This window comes from Cololabis saira, chromosome 10, assembly GCF_033807715.1.
Source record: "Cololabis saira isolate AMF1-May2022 chromosome 10, fColSai1.1, whole genome shotgun sequence".
Lineage (NCBI taxonomy): Eukaryota > Metazoa > Chordata > Actinopteri > Beloniformes > Belonidae > Cololabis > Cololabis saira.
The window spans coordinates 44288602-44305106 of record NC_084596.1 but is presented as its reverse complement, the minus strand read 5'-3'; the positions used below and the strand labels follow the sequence as shown (position 1 = coordinate 44305106).

The following is a 16505-nucleotide window of genomic DNA, read 5'->3' as shown; positions in this document are numbered from 1 at the left end:
TGCCATGTGATCTGGGTAGCAGTCATGGCGGGGTGCCTCGACGACCCAATCCCTGGACTAAAACCCTCACAGTGGGGACATGGAATGTCACCTCGCTGGGGGGAAGGAGCCGGAGCTTGTGCGTGAGGTTGAGAGATACCGGCTAGAGATAGTCGGGCTCACCTCCACACATAGCTTGGGCTCTGGAACCCAGCTCCTTGAAAGGGGCTGGACCCTCCACTACTCTGGAGTTTCCCAGGGTGAGAGGCGGCGGGCTGGTGTGGGCTTGGTTATAGCCCCTCAGCTCAGTCGCCATGTGTTGGAGTTCACCCCGGTGAACGAGAGGGTCACTTCCCTGCACCTTCGGGTCGGGAAAAGGTCTCTCACTGTTGTTTGTGCCTACGGGCCGAACAGCAGTGCGGAGTACCCGGCCTTCTTGGGGTCCCTGGGAGGGGTACTGGATAGTGCTCCAACTGGGGACTCCATTGTTCTACTGGGGGACTTCAACGCTCACGTGGGCAATGACAGTGATACCTGGGGAGGCATGATTGGGAGGAACGACCTCCCCGATCTGAACCCGAGCGGTGTTTTGTTTTTGGACTTCTGTGCTAGTCACAGTTTGTCCATAACGAACACCATGTTCAAGCATAAGGGTGTCCATCAGTGCACGTGGCACCAGGACACCCTAGGCCGGAGGTCAATGATCGACTTTGTTGTCGTTTCATCTGACCTTCGGCCGCATGTCTTGGACACTCGGGTGAAGAGAGGGGCTGAGCTGTCAACTGATCACCACCTGGTGGTGAGTTGGATGCGCTGGCGGAGGAGGAGGTTGGACAGACCGGGCAGACCCAAACGTATTGTGAGGGTCTGTTGGGAACGTCTGGCTGAGCCCTCTGTCTGGGACATCTTCAACTCCCACCTCCGAGAGAGCTTCTCTCAGATCCCGGGGGAGGGGGAGGACATCGAGTGTGAGTGGACCATGTCCTCTGCCTCCATTGTCGTCGCGGCGGCTCGAAGTTGTGGTTGCAAGGTCTTCGGTGCCTGTCGTGGCGGCAATCCTAGAACCCGGTGGTGGACACTGGAAGTACAGGATGCCGTCAGACTGAAGAAGGAGTCCTACCGGGCTATGTTGGCCTGTGGGACTCCTGATGCAGTAGATGGGTACCGGCAGGCCAAGCGAGCCGCGGCTCGGGCGGTCCTGGAGGCAAAAACCCGGGTCTGGGAGGAGGTCGGGGAGGCCATGGAGGAAGACTTTCGGTCGGCCTCGAGGAAATTCTGGAGGACCGTTCGGCGCCTCAGAAGGGGGAAGCAGTACTCGGCACCATTTACGGTGTGGGTGGGGAGCTGTTGACCTCGACCGGGGACATCGTCAGACGGTGGAAGGAATACTTCGAGGATCTCCTCAACCTGACTGATATGCCTTCCAATGAGGAAGCAGAGTGGGGACTCTGGGCCGTGCTCATCTATCACCCAAGCCGAGGTCACTGAGGTGGTTCATAAGCTCCTCAGTGGCAGGGCACCGGGGGTGGATGAGATTCGCCCTGAGTACCTCAAGTCTCTGGATGTCTTGGTTGACACGCCTCTGCGTCATTGCATGGAGGAAGGGGACAGTACCGTTGGAGTGGCAAACCGGGGTGGTGGTCCCTCTGTTTAAAAAGGGGGACTGGAGAGTGGTTTCCAACTATAGGGGAATCACACTTCTCAGCCTCCCCGGGAAAGTCTACGCCAAGGTCCTGGAGAGGAGAATACGGCCGATAGTTGCACCTCGGATTCAGGAGGAACAATGCGGTTTTCGTTCCGGTTGTGGAACACTGGACCAGCTCTATACCCTCCGCAGGGCAGTGGCCATTTTGGAGGTTGGCCTGGGGTGGCCTGGGCCACCCCTAAAATCTCATTGGCCACCCTGTGACCACCCCCAGACCTGATTGGTAGTTCAGGAAGTTCATCAACACAATAACCTAGTTTTTTTTCTTCTCCTCCTTCCCAAACAAGAGGACACGCCTGTCAATCAATGACAGCTCAGGTGATTGGTTGGTTTAGAGCTAACTGACCCAGGGCCAGTTTTACATTTCTAAGTGTTATAGTAATGGTCGGACTGAGACTGTGAGCTGATCTGGGGTCAGCAGTGTCGGGTACTGATAGCGAGGCGGACGGGCAGAACGCTTCTACAAGGTGCTAGTCGACCAGACGGTGACAACCAGCCGACGTGAATTCATCATCAAAAAACGCTGAATTTATCCCGAATTTCCACCTGAATGTGAAAAAGTTCATGTAGCATGCTAACAGGATCTAGCTAGACCCCGCACCGCATTTACCATTTTTTATATGTTGATAGTGTGGTACACTCAAAAATATGCGATGACTTTATGTTTATTTTTGATGATATTTAAAGCAGCACAACGTAACTTTCAGCTTTTCTGAGTTTGGCGGCATCTTGTGGACAAAATCGGTAGTGTTTTACCAGAAAGAACACTACGTTTCCCATGAGCAACAGCGCGTACTGCAGGAAAACTCCTGTCCAGTCGCTGCATTTGTTTTGATGAGAGAACACGGGACGCTTTTCTGTTTCACCAAGTGAACAGAAGGAACGCAAAAAAAAGATGTTAAACTGCTGGAAAGGAACTGGAATTTACCGGGATACCTTAAACAAGGAAGCCAGGGAGCGGTATATGGAGAAAATAATGATTATTAACGGTCTGGATCCATATCCCTACTGAAGACCCATGTGTTTCAATAAATTTGTATAATAGTACAACATACAGTACATGTTTTGTATCCCTCTTACTTCTCTTTTCTTTTTTTTTGACCGCTATATTATGGTGAAGAGGCGTGAGCAATATTTTTTTTTCCTCGTGAGATTATTTTTTTCCTCTGCAGCTACAAATAGAGTTAATATTTTTTCCTCAACAAACTAGTTTTATCTGAAGATTGGGGTTAATTGCACCGCAGAGAGCTGGCCAGCAACTGGGTTTAGCTGGCGAAGTGGGGAATAAAACCCGTGTTTTGATCCGACCCGGTCTGTGTGAGTGTTTGTGGTTTAAGGCTGTTTATGGTTCTGCGTTAAATCGACGCAGAGCCTACGGGGTAGGGTACGCGGCGACACGCACCGTACGTTGCGCGTCGTAGGTCTGCGTCGATTTAACGCAGAACCATAAATCAGGCTTTACTGTGTGTTTGGTCGTTACAGCCGCGATCCAAAGCGAGCCGACGACTCTTTCACTCTTTTACTCTGTTATATCAGATACTTGGCCTGCGTGGTTCTGCCTCCGAGCAGGAAACCGGTGAAAAGTTAAACCATTAGGATCTTTTCCCCACGTCTGTTGTGTGGAGCTGCTGCAGCCACAACGCAGCAACAGGTTCTGAAGAGCTCTGCGCTCCACGCCCCGCCCATTTTCGTCTCGACTGCGAATCGGGAAGGAGGGGGAAGTGACGTATGCCGTAAAGCAGTCAAAGTCGTAACGATTTGTAGTTTTTTAGTGTGGCAGGGTTCCTACCATGCTCCTCAAAGTTACATAGTGCCAGTGAAGGCGATACAGACCCCCTCAGACCATGACAGAGGTGTTATTAAACCTGTTGGAAGTTGATGTACCACCACAATGACTCTGGAAATATGATATTAAGGTGGAAAAGTTACGTAGTGTCGCTTTAATCTTAAATTTGTAAGGAGACAAAGTATTAGTCCGTGAGGAAATAGAGCAGAACTAAGTGTGCCTCGGTGCGTGTGTGTGCCCAGAGTAGGTGAGGGATGTCTCCCCCCCTCCCTTCAGAGAAATCTAAACGTGTAGTTCATGCCTTAATTTCTCCGGACATTTAATCTGTTTTTCAGGTCAGTATATGGTGAAAATGGCAAAACAAGTGCCTCTTAAAGCTAAATTTAATGTAGCGTGAGTGTGATGAGTTTTTGTGGCATAATTAAGTGTTTTATACTGAGTTTAAAAGAGCGCGAGTGTAGAGCTGTGCATGACGTCACCACTAGAAAAAAATGTTGCGCTGTGTGAGAAGCACCACATAAGTGTGTATATTGTTTTGTTATATTTTGGTTGCTAGGGCCCTGAACACCTGACAGATCTTTGGTTCAGTGTTATTTCAGTTTGTAAGATGTTTATAAGACGCGTAGATGTTCTCATTTGATGAGAAATTGGTTAAAGTTTAAACAGTAACTTCTCAGCCTGGTGAAATTGGATCAAGAGAGAGGTTGATACTGTATTTTGAGTTCATAAGCATTCCCTATGTAATGTGTTAAGTGTTTTGGGATGAGAACAGTCATCTATCAGTCATTGAAACAGTTAGCCTCACACTGATGGACTTATTTTGATTATTATTTGCAGATCTCTCACAGTCCAGAGCAGCAGGTCCAACAGCCTCATCTGAAGGTATTTCCTGGGACCCTGCAAGGTAACAGGAACAGCTGCTTCCAGAGAGACTGGTACCAACAGTATCCATGGCTGGAATATTCCCAAAGCCAAGACACATAAACTGTGCAGTGCAATACAAAAGCAAGTGCTTATTGGGAACCTCTTATTGTTCTTGACTTTAAAAGTTTATAGAAGAGTGTGTTGTTGTACATAGTGTATTTTTATCCTATTGTGTTTGAATTATTTATCATTTATTTAAATAAATATTCAAAGGAATCATTACTTTTGACCTGTATCATTTTTTAATGATTAATAGATTTTATTTGTACATTATACCTGATATTATTGGCAGATTGATTTTGTTGAGGACTTTAATGTTCTACAATGAGAATGGCTCTGAAAATGTGTAACTACCATAATAGGTTGAAATGGAAGAGGAATAGAAAACTGTCAAATGTCAAAACAACAGTCTAACAACTCAATGAATGCTAACATGAGTTCTAGAATTCAGTTATTATACATATGTGTAGATGTTGATGCAAAGCAATGCGATATTTACACATTTTGATCACATGCCATTCATAAACGTTCTCCCGGTATGGCAACCCCAGTCTGGCTCTGTGTCCCATCTTGGCCACCCCAGTAAAAATGTCCTGGATACGCCACTGTAGCAGGGTGCTCGAGGGTTCATGGGAATTTGCCCAACCAGTCTACATGTGCTTTGTGGATCTGGAGAAGGCATTTGACCGTGTCCCTCGTGCCATTCTGTGGGGGGTCAGTGAGTATGGAGTCCGGGGTCCTCTATTAAGGGCTGTCCGGTCTCTGTATGATCGAAGCAGGAGTCTGGTTCGCATTGCCGGCAGTAGGTCAGACTTGTTCCCGGTGCATGTTGGACTCTGGCAGGGCTGCCCTTTGTCACCGGTACTGTTCATAATTTTTATGGACAGGATTTCTAGGCGCAGCCAGGGGCCGGAGGGGATCCGGTTTGGGAACCACGGGATTTTAGTCTCTCCTTTTGTCCTGTTGGCTTCATCGGACCGGGACCTTCAGCATGTGCTGGGGCGGTTTGAGGCCGAGTGCGACGCGGCAGGGATGAGAATCAGCACCTCCAAGACCGAGGCCATGGTTCTCCATCGGAAAAGGGTGGCGTGCCTTCTCCGGGTGGGTGGAGAAGTCCTGCCTCAGGTGGAGGAGTTCAAGTATCTCAGGATCTTGTTCACGAGTGAGGGAACGATGGAGCGGGAGATTGACAGGCGGATCGGTGCAGCGTCCGCAGTTATGCGGCCAGTGTACCGGACCGTCGTGGTGAAGAGGGAGCTGAGTCGAAAGGCGAAGCTCTCGATTTACCGGTCAATCTACGCACCTACCCTCACCTATGGCCATGAACTTTGGGTAGTGACCGAAAGGACAAGATCGCGGATACAAGTGGCCGAGATGAGTTTCCTCCGCAGGGCGGCTGGACGCTCCCTTAGAGATGAGTTTCCTCCTCAGGGTGGCTGGACGCTCCCTTAGAGATGAGTTTCCTCCGCAGGATGGCTGGACGCTCCCTTAGAGATGAGTTTCCTCCGCATGGCGGCTGGACGCACCCTTAGAGATGAGTTTCCTCCGCAGGGCGGCTGGACGCTCCCTTAGAGATAGGGTGAGGAGTTCAGTCACCCGGGAGGAGCTCGGAGTCGTGCCGCTGCTCCTTCACATTGAGAGGAGTCAGCTGAGGTGGCTTGGGCATCTGTATCGGATCCTCCTGGACGCCTCCCTAGGGAGGTGTTCCAGGCATGTCCCTCCTCCCTAGGGAGGTGTTCCAGGCATGTCCCACCAGGAGGAGACCCCGGGGAAGACCCAGGACACGCTGGAGAGACTATGTCTCTCGGCTGGCCTGGGAACGCCTCGGACTCCCCTCGGAGGAGCTGGAGGAAGAGCAGGAAGAAGAGCTGGAGGAAGACCTGGAGGAAGTGTCTGGGGTGGGGGAAGTCTGGGCATCTCTGCTGAGGCTGCTGCCCCCGCGACCCGGGAATGGATAAGCGGCGGACGATGTATGGATGGATGGATGGATGGATGGATGGATGGATGGACTATCAAAATGATTTAATCCTCGTGGGGCACCACCTGGTTTTATTATCATTATCCGTCAAAAATGTTTTATAACGGCCAGAAAAGTAAAAGAAAAGTCTCTTTCTGGCTGTGACGTCACGGCTGACGTCACAGCCGTGTCCGTGCATTCCACGGATGTATTATATTAATATATATTATGTAATTATATTATATTAATACATTAATAATATATGTAATACTATACATACAATAATATACATTAATTAATATATCATATTAATACATATTATATTAATACTCGCGTCATTGCCCCGGGGCATGATGGGAGGCCCCAGAGCATCATGGGAGGTGACTCAACTGCGCATTCTCTATGGGCCGCATAACGCGGAAGTAAACCTGGAAGTCACAATTTTTTTCGGCGTATGCGCTGGCTGAGCAAAATGCATTGAAATGAATGGGCGGCCATTTTTGGTGTACCATCCAGTTCTATAATACATCCATGATGTCTCCACAGATAAGGTTCAACATCCGCACCTATAACGTAAAGAACACCTCCCTTTTTAGTATACATTGACCACAATGTGCATTTGCTCTCCTACCTCTGTGGTTTGAGAAAGGTGTACCTCCTGCTGGAAAACATTGTGCTTGATTTAATAAAAGCTTGTATTCTGTTGATTCTGTTCACTGGTTTTCTTATGGCGCACCAGACAAACGAACACGAGGATCTTTCAGGATGGTTGCTGTTCTCTTATTTTCCGGTGGGATGGATTACTTGGTGAAACAGCGCTTGCCACAATGTTTCCACATTATTCTGACTAATGAATATTATATTAGCTAAATTAATAGGAATTATATATTAAAGCTTATTATTCATTGTTTAATGACTCTGGGCCAGTGCAGAACCGTCTAGCGGTGGATTTGTTGTCAATACCTGAAAAAAAGTCGCACAATTTGTCATTAGATGCCTTTTGGTCCGAAAACTTAAATATTGACACCACTGACGACTTTCATCTGAAGTAAAGGTGGCAAATATGATGAAGAGAAGAAGCTTTTGCAATTCAAACAATAATAAAATGTGGAACCTTTCACTGCTGCACTGAGCTTGTGCCCTATCAACATAAAGGATTGTTTTTTTGAACAAGATGAGTTATATGTTCTGGTCTTTTTGTAATTGAATGTTTTTTTAAATCAGTCACCATGTTATGCTGCAGGACAATGAGCCAATTCATGGAAGGTTGCTTTCCTCACATACCATTACAAAAACAGAAGTGTGTTTCATGACACCATGTAAATTTTAGATTTTCCGGGAGATATGTATATCTTCTTGCGGATATTCAAATAAACTGTGAGGTGAGCTTTTTAAGTTCGAAACTCTTTATACTGGGGACAGCGTTCAACAGAGCATCGGACAGAAGAGGACGAGGAGAAACAAGAAACTGTAAGTTTTTACTCCGCTGCTGGTATTTTTATTTTTCTTTAGTTATTATTGCTAGTATATACTAACACAAATGTAATCTAATGTTTATATCCAGCGTTTTCATTCTCCACTGGTTAGGATTTTATGAAATTGTTAAAAGTATGAGGGAAGTAGTAGAAGATGATACAGTTACAGAAGCAAGAGACAAGTATCACGCAGTCATATAAACTGTCTGCAACCTTGAAAAAAATGGTTTGCAAAACTTACTTTACTGGACGTGAATGGACGTGAATGCGTAAATATAACAAAACAAATAATTGTATAATCAATAGCAAAATAAATAAATAAAGTATATATATATATATATATATATATATATATATATATATATTTTTTTTTTTTTTTTTTTTTTTTTGTACTGTGTGTCTTTTGATTGTATTTTTGTATGGACCTTGAGTCTGGAATAAAGCATATCTATCTATCTATCTATATATATGCTCTTTGTTTTCTACGTGGTCTGGAAATGTTTGTGCTGTTTTTATCATATTTCACCGTTCCAAAGAAATACATTTCTCTTCATTGAGTAAGATTCAGATTCAGATTCAGATTCAGAAAACTTTATTCATCCCCGAGGGGCAATTGCAGGACAACTGAGCAGCAAGACGTTGAAAATCTCAAATAGAATGAAGAATGAAGTAGAATAAAAATGAACAGGGCATGTCTCCTTATGTACACAAAAAAAAAAATATATTATGCAAATGTCAGAAAAAATATACAAATGTCAGAAAAATCTGCAGCAGAGTGACTGTAGCGGTATAATATAAAGTGTCAGTGCAAAGTGACGACAGTGGATGTAAACAGTCCTACAGGAGTGTAGAGTAGTCCGGGGGGGGAGGGGGGGGGGGGGGGGGGGGGCTCTGTGGATGTGGGGGATGAGTTTAGCAGCTAGAATTAAAGAGCGGGGTAGCTTTGGGGACACAAGTAGCTCTCAATGCTGTAATGCTGTTTAACAAACTGTCACACAAGATGTGTTCAAATGTTCCTCCAGCAGAAACAAACTGCAGAGTTGAAATAAAAAGGTCGTCTGACGGAGCAAAGATGCAGTGGCTCCTGTGCATGGTCTTTGTGGTGGGTAAGTGGACCTCTATCATCACAACTTCATCTCATTTCTTCAAACGTCTGCCTAATCGGACAAACGTAAAATAAGAACGTGTGTACACTTGCATACTTCTAAAATAAGAGAAGGACGGTATTCACAGCTGAAACTATGGTGGTGTTTTCTGTTTTGACAGGTCAGAGTTGGTTCATCACAGGTCAGCTTTATGACTATCACTATATTGAACAGAATGAGAGCTGGACTGAAGCTCAGAAATACTGCAGAGAACACTACACTGATCTGGCCACCATCTCCAACATGACAGACATGAAGAGACTCAACGACTCAGCAAAGAACCGTACACAATCTGCCTGGATTGGGCTGCACAGCCCAAAGAATGGTAACCGCACCTGGCACTGGTCTCTGCCTGGTCTGGAGCTCAATGAAAGTGAGGTAGCATGGGGGGACCAGGAACCAAGCAAAGGAACAGTGAATGAGGAGAATTGTGGAGCGATAAGGAAAAACCTTACGTTGTTAGATTTGCGCTGTCATCCTGGCAATAGGACTTTTATCTGCTATGATGGTAAGAACAGAATTTTTATAACTGTTTCTTCTTTTTTTTTAAAAGAAGCTTTTACTTGCTGGTGCTAACAACAGTTCCCAGCCTTTATTTAAACCAAAATTGTATTTTGTTCAAATGAAAACTAGATTTGTACAGTTGTACAGTGTATTTGCAGTAGAGTCAGACTAGTGATCTAACTGCTGTATGTAACTTCTGCAAAGATTTTAAAGACAGCGTGTTTTTAATAGGAATTTAACCAGAGATAAACAGGCCTTTCGCCAGCAGAGCTTTTGTTGTGAAAGATCGTCCACAAGAAATTGCTCCCATGTGTGTCACTGACCAGCCAGGGGTGAGCTGTGTAGCCACAGAGCTGAGCAGATGTGTAACCAGGAAGGAGTAGGAGAAACGCCTGGTCCAAGACAGAAGGCTGAGGTCTTAACCAGGGCAGAGACGAGGCAGGTCAGGGTCAGCAACAGCTGATCAAGTCAGGCATGATGAGACAGGCCTGACAAGAACAATCCAGCAGGGAAGCAGAGACAGGTGCAGGCTTAAATGCAGCCAGGGCTGTCCCAGGTGTGGAGAGTTGGCCCGATGAGGAGGCGTGGCTAACAGGTAGAGCGGAGCAAAGACAGGGAAGAACAGACGGTGACAGATGGACGGTTTCAGTGAATGTGGTCGTCTTTTGTTATTTTCACGCAAGAAGTGAGGGAGGGGCATTGATCTTGACTGGGAATTGGGTTCGGTACCTTAGTGAAACACATTGAACATAGACTGTGTAGATGCATATTTTGATAGAAAAACATCTTTAACTTTGAAATATATCAGAATCAACCCGATGCTGAAAAAAGGATTGTCTTTGAGAGATGTCGATGATAACATTATTGATAATAAAAGATTTCTGCAGTTAAAAGTCATGTAGAGTAAATTGTGTTGACAGTTTTTCCTTTTACTCCACAGAAAGGAACAAAACACAGAGATTCTTTTTCATTAATCAATTGATGACCTGGTTAGAGGCTCAGAGCTACTGTAGGGAGAATCACACAGACCTGGCCAGTGGACCGCACCAGTTAAAGGACACGCAGCTGCAACAGCTACCAGAGCTACAGAAGCTAAATGGCACAGAGGAGAACAACCATGCGTTCATTGGTCTGTACAGAGACACCTGGAGGTGGTCAGATGGGAGCAGTTTCTCTTTCAGACACTGGAGACCTGGGTCTGGCATTAGCACTAAACATATTCGGTATGTCATGGTGGAGAAGAATGGCAGATGGACAACTGATGAATCTAGTATCTCAAGAAAACCCTTCTTCTGTTATGATGGTAAGATTTTTTTTTTTTCTTAAATCCAAGATCACCCTTCCATGTAGACACAAGATCCATGGATCTAAACGCAGACCAAGAATCTACACAAATGTTTTATTTCAGTGTTTCTATTCATTTATTTCAAAGATTAAGACATTTATTTTAAAAAGATAAAATGAAAAATATGATGTCACATTCATTTTTTTCCATTATTATAATTCAAAGCTTTAAATCCTGATTTAACAGCAACATATCAAATTAAAAAGTATTTCATTCAATTGCAAACATATTCAGCCCATTGTAGTTTCTAGTCAACTGGAACCAACAAGAAAAACACACACAGATTGTTTTATTTTGTGGTTGACATTAACCTGTAACCCGTAAAATTAAGAATCCAATTTAAAATTTTATTACTTGCGTATAAAGCCCAAAACGGCTTAGGTCTGAATTATTTGCAAGACCTTATAATGCCTTATGTTCTTGGCAGAGCTCTCTGTTCTCAGAGTGCAGGTTTACTCGTAGTTCCTAGAGTATCTAAATGTAGATTTGGAGGACGGGCGTTCTGCTATCAGGCACCATTACTTTGGAACCAACTTCCAATCTGGGTTAAGGAGGCTGACACCACCTCCACCTTTAAAACTAAACTTAAAACCTTTCTGTTTAGTAAAGCCTATAGTTAGTGTTTAGTAAACCTCTAGCTGGTGTTGGTAAATCTCTAGGTAGTGTAAACACTAGTGTGTTAGAGTCAGTAGTCATAGCTGCAGCTATAGAACAAGACTATAATAGTTAGTCTCAAATATAGCTTCATGGTAGATATGCTGCTATAGGCCTATGCTGCAGGGGGGCACCGACATGATCCACTGGGCGGTGCCTCTCACCCTTCTTCTCCTCTCCTCTTCCCTTCCTCTCTTCTCCATTTCCATTTTTATTCATTATAATTATCTTATAGCTATCATTTTTGTTTATCGGTCCTGTAGTTTCTTGTGCTGGCCCCCTTTTTTCTCTTTTGTGCATGTTTGCAGGCTGGAGCTTCGGGAGCTGTGTTCTGGCCTGCGCCCCCTCCCCCATCGCCCCGCCATTTTAGCGTCCACGATTTGTCAGCCGTGACTTGAGCAGAGCTGATGTGATTGTTGGTTCTTGTCCATCTCTTCCCCAACAGATAAAGTGATCCTGATCCAACAAAATCTGACCTGGGAGGATGCCTTGTACTACTGTAGAGAAAAGCACCGTGACCTGGTCTCCATCACCGACCTCAATGACCAGAGATGGGTCCAAGAGAGAGTCAAGAACGCCACCACTGAATATGTCTGGATGGGGCTGCGCTACACCTGCACTCTGGATTTCTGGTTCTGGGTCGGTGGTGAAGTGGTCACGTACCAGAACGTGGACCCGGGTCAGAAGGGGGACCACTGTGACATGTCTGGAGCCATGCAGAGAGCTGGAAAACACAAGTGGTTCAAAAAGAATGACATGAACGAGTTTAACTTCCTCTGTTCTGAGTGGTAAACCCACTTTGACCACTGCTGACATTCATTTATTAGTTTTGATCTTAGGATTTCTTTGTGTGTGTTGCTGAAATGATTTTAGACTTGTACAATAATTGTAACTTAAAGTAGAAAGAGATCAAGTCTATTAAATAATAGACTATGGCTATAATATTCTTTGTAGAGAGGTTGAAGTAACATTTTCTGTCTTTTCAACTTGTGTCGTCTTAAACTTGGACATGTATGTAGAAATAGGTAAATCTATTCTGATCACTGCTGGCATTCATTGATTAGTTCTGTCTTTGGGTTTCTTTTTTTGTATCTAGAAATGAGAACGTTTGGAAAGAGAAACCTCTACTTAGATAACAGCTGATGCAGGATATGAATTTCTAGAGATGTTTAGGTTGCATGTTCTGTGTAGTTTTGTTTTACAGGTTTCCTATTAAGCCAAGGAATTGCTATGTCTCAACTTTTCTTTGTTATTGATCTGGTGATGGTTATGTTTGTATAAAATCATCCATTTTGGGATTGCTGTTTTTGCTCTCTCTTAAATAAATACTCATAATCACTTAAAGATGTCCTCAATTTCACTGATGGAAACAGACAATATTTAACAGATTCAAAGAAGAAATGTTTAAATCAATGAAGCACAATAGTTCACCTAATGGTTCAGACCTCTTACTGATAATATTATCATCATTATATCATTATATGATTTATGAATGAACAATAATACACAAGTTTGTCCTATAGTCGTAACAGTTGTAGGTGCAGTTGAAGTAAAAGAGAACAAAAAATGCTCAAGTACATAAATCCTTACCTGCATGATCTTTTTTTTTTTTAATATTCACTGAAATTAGACCTCGTGAGCTGCTTTGATGTGATAGCAAAATACACCACTGCCAAACATTCAAGTAGGAGTTTATGGTCAGAGTACGACAGTAGGCTATTTTATTTCAAATTGTGATTTCCCCCTGGTGCCAGAGTTTTGCAATCGCCTCCAGCAGCCAGTGGGAAAGGTGCTGCTTTGTGACAGGTTTCACCCGGATGAGGATTAGCCCAGGAGACAAACAGCTGATCCTTCCACCTGAAACCCCTCGTCCTATCCATGTAAGTGCGTACCCCACAGACTGGACATAACGCATGCGTCCCGAGCTCACTTGGTGGGGGAGAAAAAGCCACAAGGTCTATAGGAGAACATGAACCCACCACCTTAGGCACAAATGCCAGGTTGGGCTTCAAAATCATCCTCACATCCCCCGGAAAAAGCTGAGCGCATAACGGTTGCACCGAAAGCGCGTGGATGTCACTAACCCGCTTTGCTGAAGTCAGCGCCAGCAACAAAACAGCCACAAGAGACACGTGTTTCAAGTCTGCCCCCTCCATTGGCTCAAAAGGGGGGGCCCTTAATCCCCTCCAGAACCGCAGCCAGATCCTATGGTGGTACCAGTGGTCTGGACACGGGGAGAAGCCTGCGTGAATGGTGGAGGAGGCTCGAGCCCTTTGTATAGTGCTAATCAACCACTGTGAAAGGCCCACCGCTGACAGGTTTAGCCACTCAGGGGCCAAGGCCATAGCGCCAGGCGCTCTAGGTGGTCAAGCTTCAATCCATTTGGAAAACATGCAAACGATAACCAAACAAAACTTTTTGCCTTCACTGGTTGTAAGTTCAATGAAATCCATCTGCAAATGCTGAAACGGTCTGTCTGATGGAGGGTGAGCCGCCTGTGGTACCTTTAACCCCCTCCCCTTGTTGAGCAGACACGTCTTTTGCAAAAATCTGTAGCGTAAGTTGTGAAACCTCTCGTGAACCAGTGTCTTCGTATTTCAATCACCATACCCCCCTTTGACACACGATCCAATCCGTGTGTCAATTTAGCATAGTGAGGGAAACGAAATTTGGGGAGACAGCGCCGGCCGTCAGGCCCCATCCACACACCACACACCCTGCAGTCTGCTTTCTTCCAGGACTGTTTTTCAGGCTGTGAGGCCCTTAACTGCAGGTCAGCAATCTCAACCGAGGTCACAGCGGGAGGAAGGAAGGAGTACGGAAACAGCCTGTATGTTGAGAGACAAAGGTTGCTATGACGCAGCCTTTGCCGCTGCATCTGCTCGAGCATTTCCTTGAGAGATAAGATCAGATTTGTTAGTGTGAGCATCACATTTACACACAGCAATTTGTTTAGGCAGCAACATGGCGTCCAGGAGAGCAGCAACCACGTGATGCGCAATGGGTCTGCCTGTGGAAGTCAAAAAGTCTCTAACGCCAAATCTGGCCAAAATCATGAACAACATGAAATGGGTAACCGATCTGTTATGCCAGACAGTCCTCCAGATACTCCAAAGACATGTCAAAAAGTAGGGGCCCGAGGGTTCAGAATGTGTGAATGAATGGTCTAGGGAATGTGGGTTTCAAGAACGGGGGAGTCTTAGGGCCAATCCCAATTCTCCTTCACTCGCCCTTCTTTTCTCCACTCGCACTTCTTTTCTTCCCTAAGCCCTAAAAAAGAAGGGGGAGATTTTAGGGCACTTGAAATCTAGGGCACTTGGCCCAGGTGCCTGTCCCAATTCTCCCCCTACCCCTCGTTTCCATCCCTACCCTGATCAGGAAGCTGAGAGCCAAAAGCTGTTTTAATTTCAGCTGTAGCGCTGTTAATATGGCACTTATATTCCATATAAAAAAATGTGCACAGAAATATTTACAAAAAATTTTCTCTAAAAGGTTTAGGAACCTGTCCATATGTTCTTCATATAGTTTTGTACTTGTGTGGTTTTACTCACTTGGAAATACTTTTAAATTGTCTAATAAAACTTGTTTCACAACAGTTTTCTCTTCTGGGGTTTCTCAAAGTAAGGTAATGTCTCAAATTATAAACTGTACAACAAGATCAATAGTAAAATAAGGATAGTAAGAGAATCCGCAGTAAAAAAGGCTTTATTTGCTATATTCAAATAACATTTTTAAAAAGAAAAAAAGTAAACATTGCACGCAGAACAAAGAAAGGTGCTGTTCCATATAAAAAAAATTGCACAGAAATATGTACAAAAAAAACATTGCAGTGTATGTGCTGCTACTGCTGATGAGGTGTCTGGTCCACCATTTTCTCTAAAAGGTTCAGGATCCTGTCCATGCGTTCTTCATTCTTTTGACATCTTCTGTCTTCTTTGGCGGCCTCAGCTTGAAGGAAGTCCTGCATAGAGAGTTTCTTTTTTTGGGGGGATCGGGGGGAAAGTGGACCTGATGCCTGAAGCTTCCAGCTTCCTCTTCCAGCTGGTGAGGCAGAGCTTGAGGCCGATGTGCTGGCGTCTTCCAAAGTGTTCTGAGATAAAAAAAAGATGGATACACATGTTGATTACACACATGACTGGACTATCATACACACCCACAACATCATACCAGGTTCATTATCACTGTATAAATAAAAATTACCTCTGTGCTTTCCTCTGAATTTGTCAGAGAGGACACCGGTGAGGATGGAGGGTCGATTATGTTCTGAAAAGAAAATAACAGTTAGATCTTCAGGTACTGTAGTGTTTTATTACTCACAATCAGGAGAACCACCGGTCGTAGCACAAGCTAGCTATAGGAAGAAGGACTGGGGAATAAGATTGTGCTTTTTTACTGCTAAACTTACCACGAGTATTTGCGAGGGATCTTCATAAGACGCCAAAGAACATGGAGGCTGGATTGAAGGTCTGGACCCCAAAACCTCATGCATATCTTTGTAGAAAGGCTATAAGATTATTAATAAATACTTTACATGGATTTTTTTTTGTTAAGCATCATCTCTTCAGCAGATAATATTACCATAACCATTGCTTACCTTATATTTTTTTTAAGATTTTCCCATTTTTTGCCAATTTGTGCTGTGGTCACCTTCCCCTCCAGTTCCAGCTCTTTGATGAGTTTCCTGTAACAGAAAACAGTGATGAATAGTAGTTATACCATGGTTAAGGACCCCATCACAGATATTCTGCAAGCAGATAGCTAGATCACTCACTCCCACAGTGGTTTAGCAGCATATTTCTTCTTAGTAAAATTATCCTCGTTGGTAGTCCTAAAGCTTATTAGGTGTCGGACCTGATCCGGAGTCCCTGGAATGAAATGTGATTACTGCAATGCACAAACGTCCTCGAAAAAAAAAAAAACAAACAACAAAAAAGTTTGAACTATGATAACAGGCAGCAAGCGACGTTATTACTTCGTAACCCCCCCCCCCCCAAATAACGTTGCTGCCTTATAGTAATGTGAAATATACAA

At 44.5% G+C, this 16505-nt stretch overlaps 2 protein-coding genes across 2 annotated transcripts; both read left to right on the top strand.

Annotated features, from left to right (window-relative positions):
* The first annotated feature begins 7781 nt into the window (after positions 1-7781).
* Positions 7782-9938, top strand: LOC133452268 (L-selectin-like). The gene is made up of 4 exons (XM_061731490.1): positions 7782-7821; positions 8849-8932; positions 9093-9479; positions 9802-9938. Exons 2-4 carry the CDS (start codon positions 8899-8901, stop codon positions 9936-9938), a joined length of 558 nt encoding a protein of 185 aa, XP_061587474.1. The 5' UTR covers positions 7782-7821; positions 8849-8898.
* Positions 9939-10396: 458 nt separating this feature from the next.
* On the top strand, positions 10397-12778 carry LOC133452117 (secretory phospholipase A2 receptor-like). Its single transcript, XM_061731325.1, has 2 exons — positions 10397-10778; positions 11920-12778. The coding sequence occupies exons 1-2, from the start codon at positions 10457-10459 to the stop codon at positions 12264-12266; spliced, it is 669 nt and encodes a 222-aa protein (XP_061587309.1). The 5' UTR covers positions 10397-10456; the 3' UTR covers positions 12267-12778.
* The last annotated feature ends 3727 nt before the right edge of the window (positions 12779-16505 follow it).

Coding starts and splice junctions, on each gene's coding strand:
- LOC133452268 (XM_061731490.1), top strand. CDS start 8,899: ATGCAGTGGCTCCTGTGCATGGTCTTTGTGGTGG. Junction 8,933..9,092: donor GTGCATGGTCTTTGTGGTGG/GTAAGTGGACCT, acceptor CTGTTTTGACAG/GTCAGAGTTGGTTCATCACA. Junction 9,480..9,801: donor GACTTTTATCTGCTATGATG/GTAAGAACAGAA, acceptor GTCACTGACCAG/CCAGGGGTGAGCTGTGTAGC.
- LOC133452117 (XM_061731325.1), top strand. CDS start 10,457: ATGACCTGGTTAGAGGCTCAGAGCTACTGTAGGGAGAATCACACAGAC. Junction 10,779..11,919: donor ACCCTTCTTCTGTTATGATG/GTAAGATTTTTT, acceptor CTTCCCCAACAG/ATAAAGTGATCCTGATCCAA.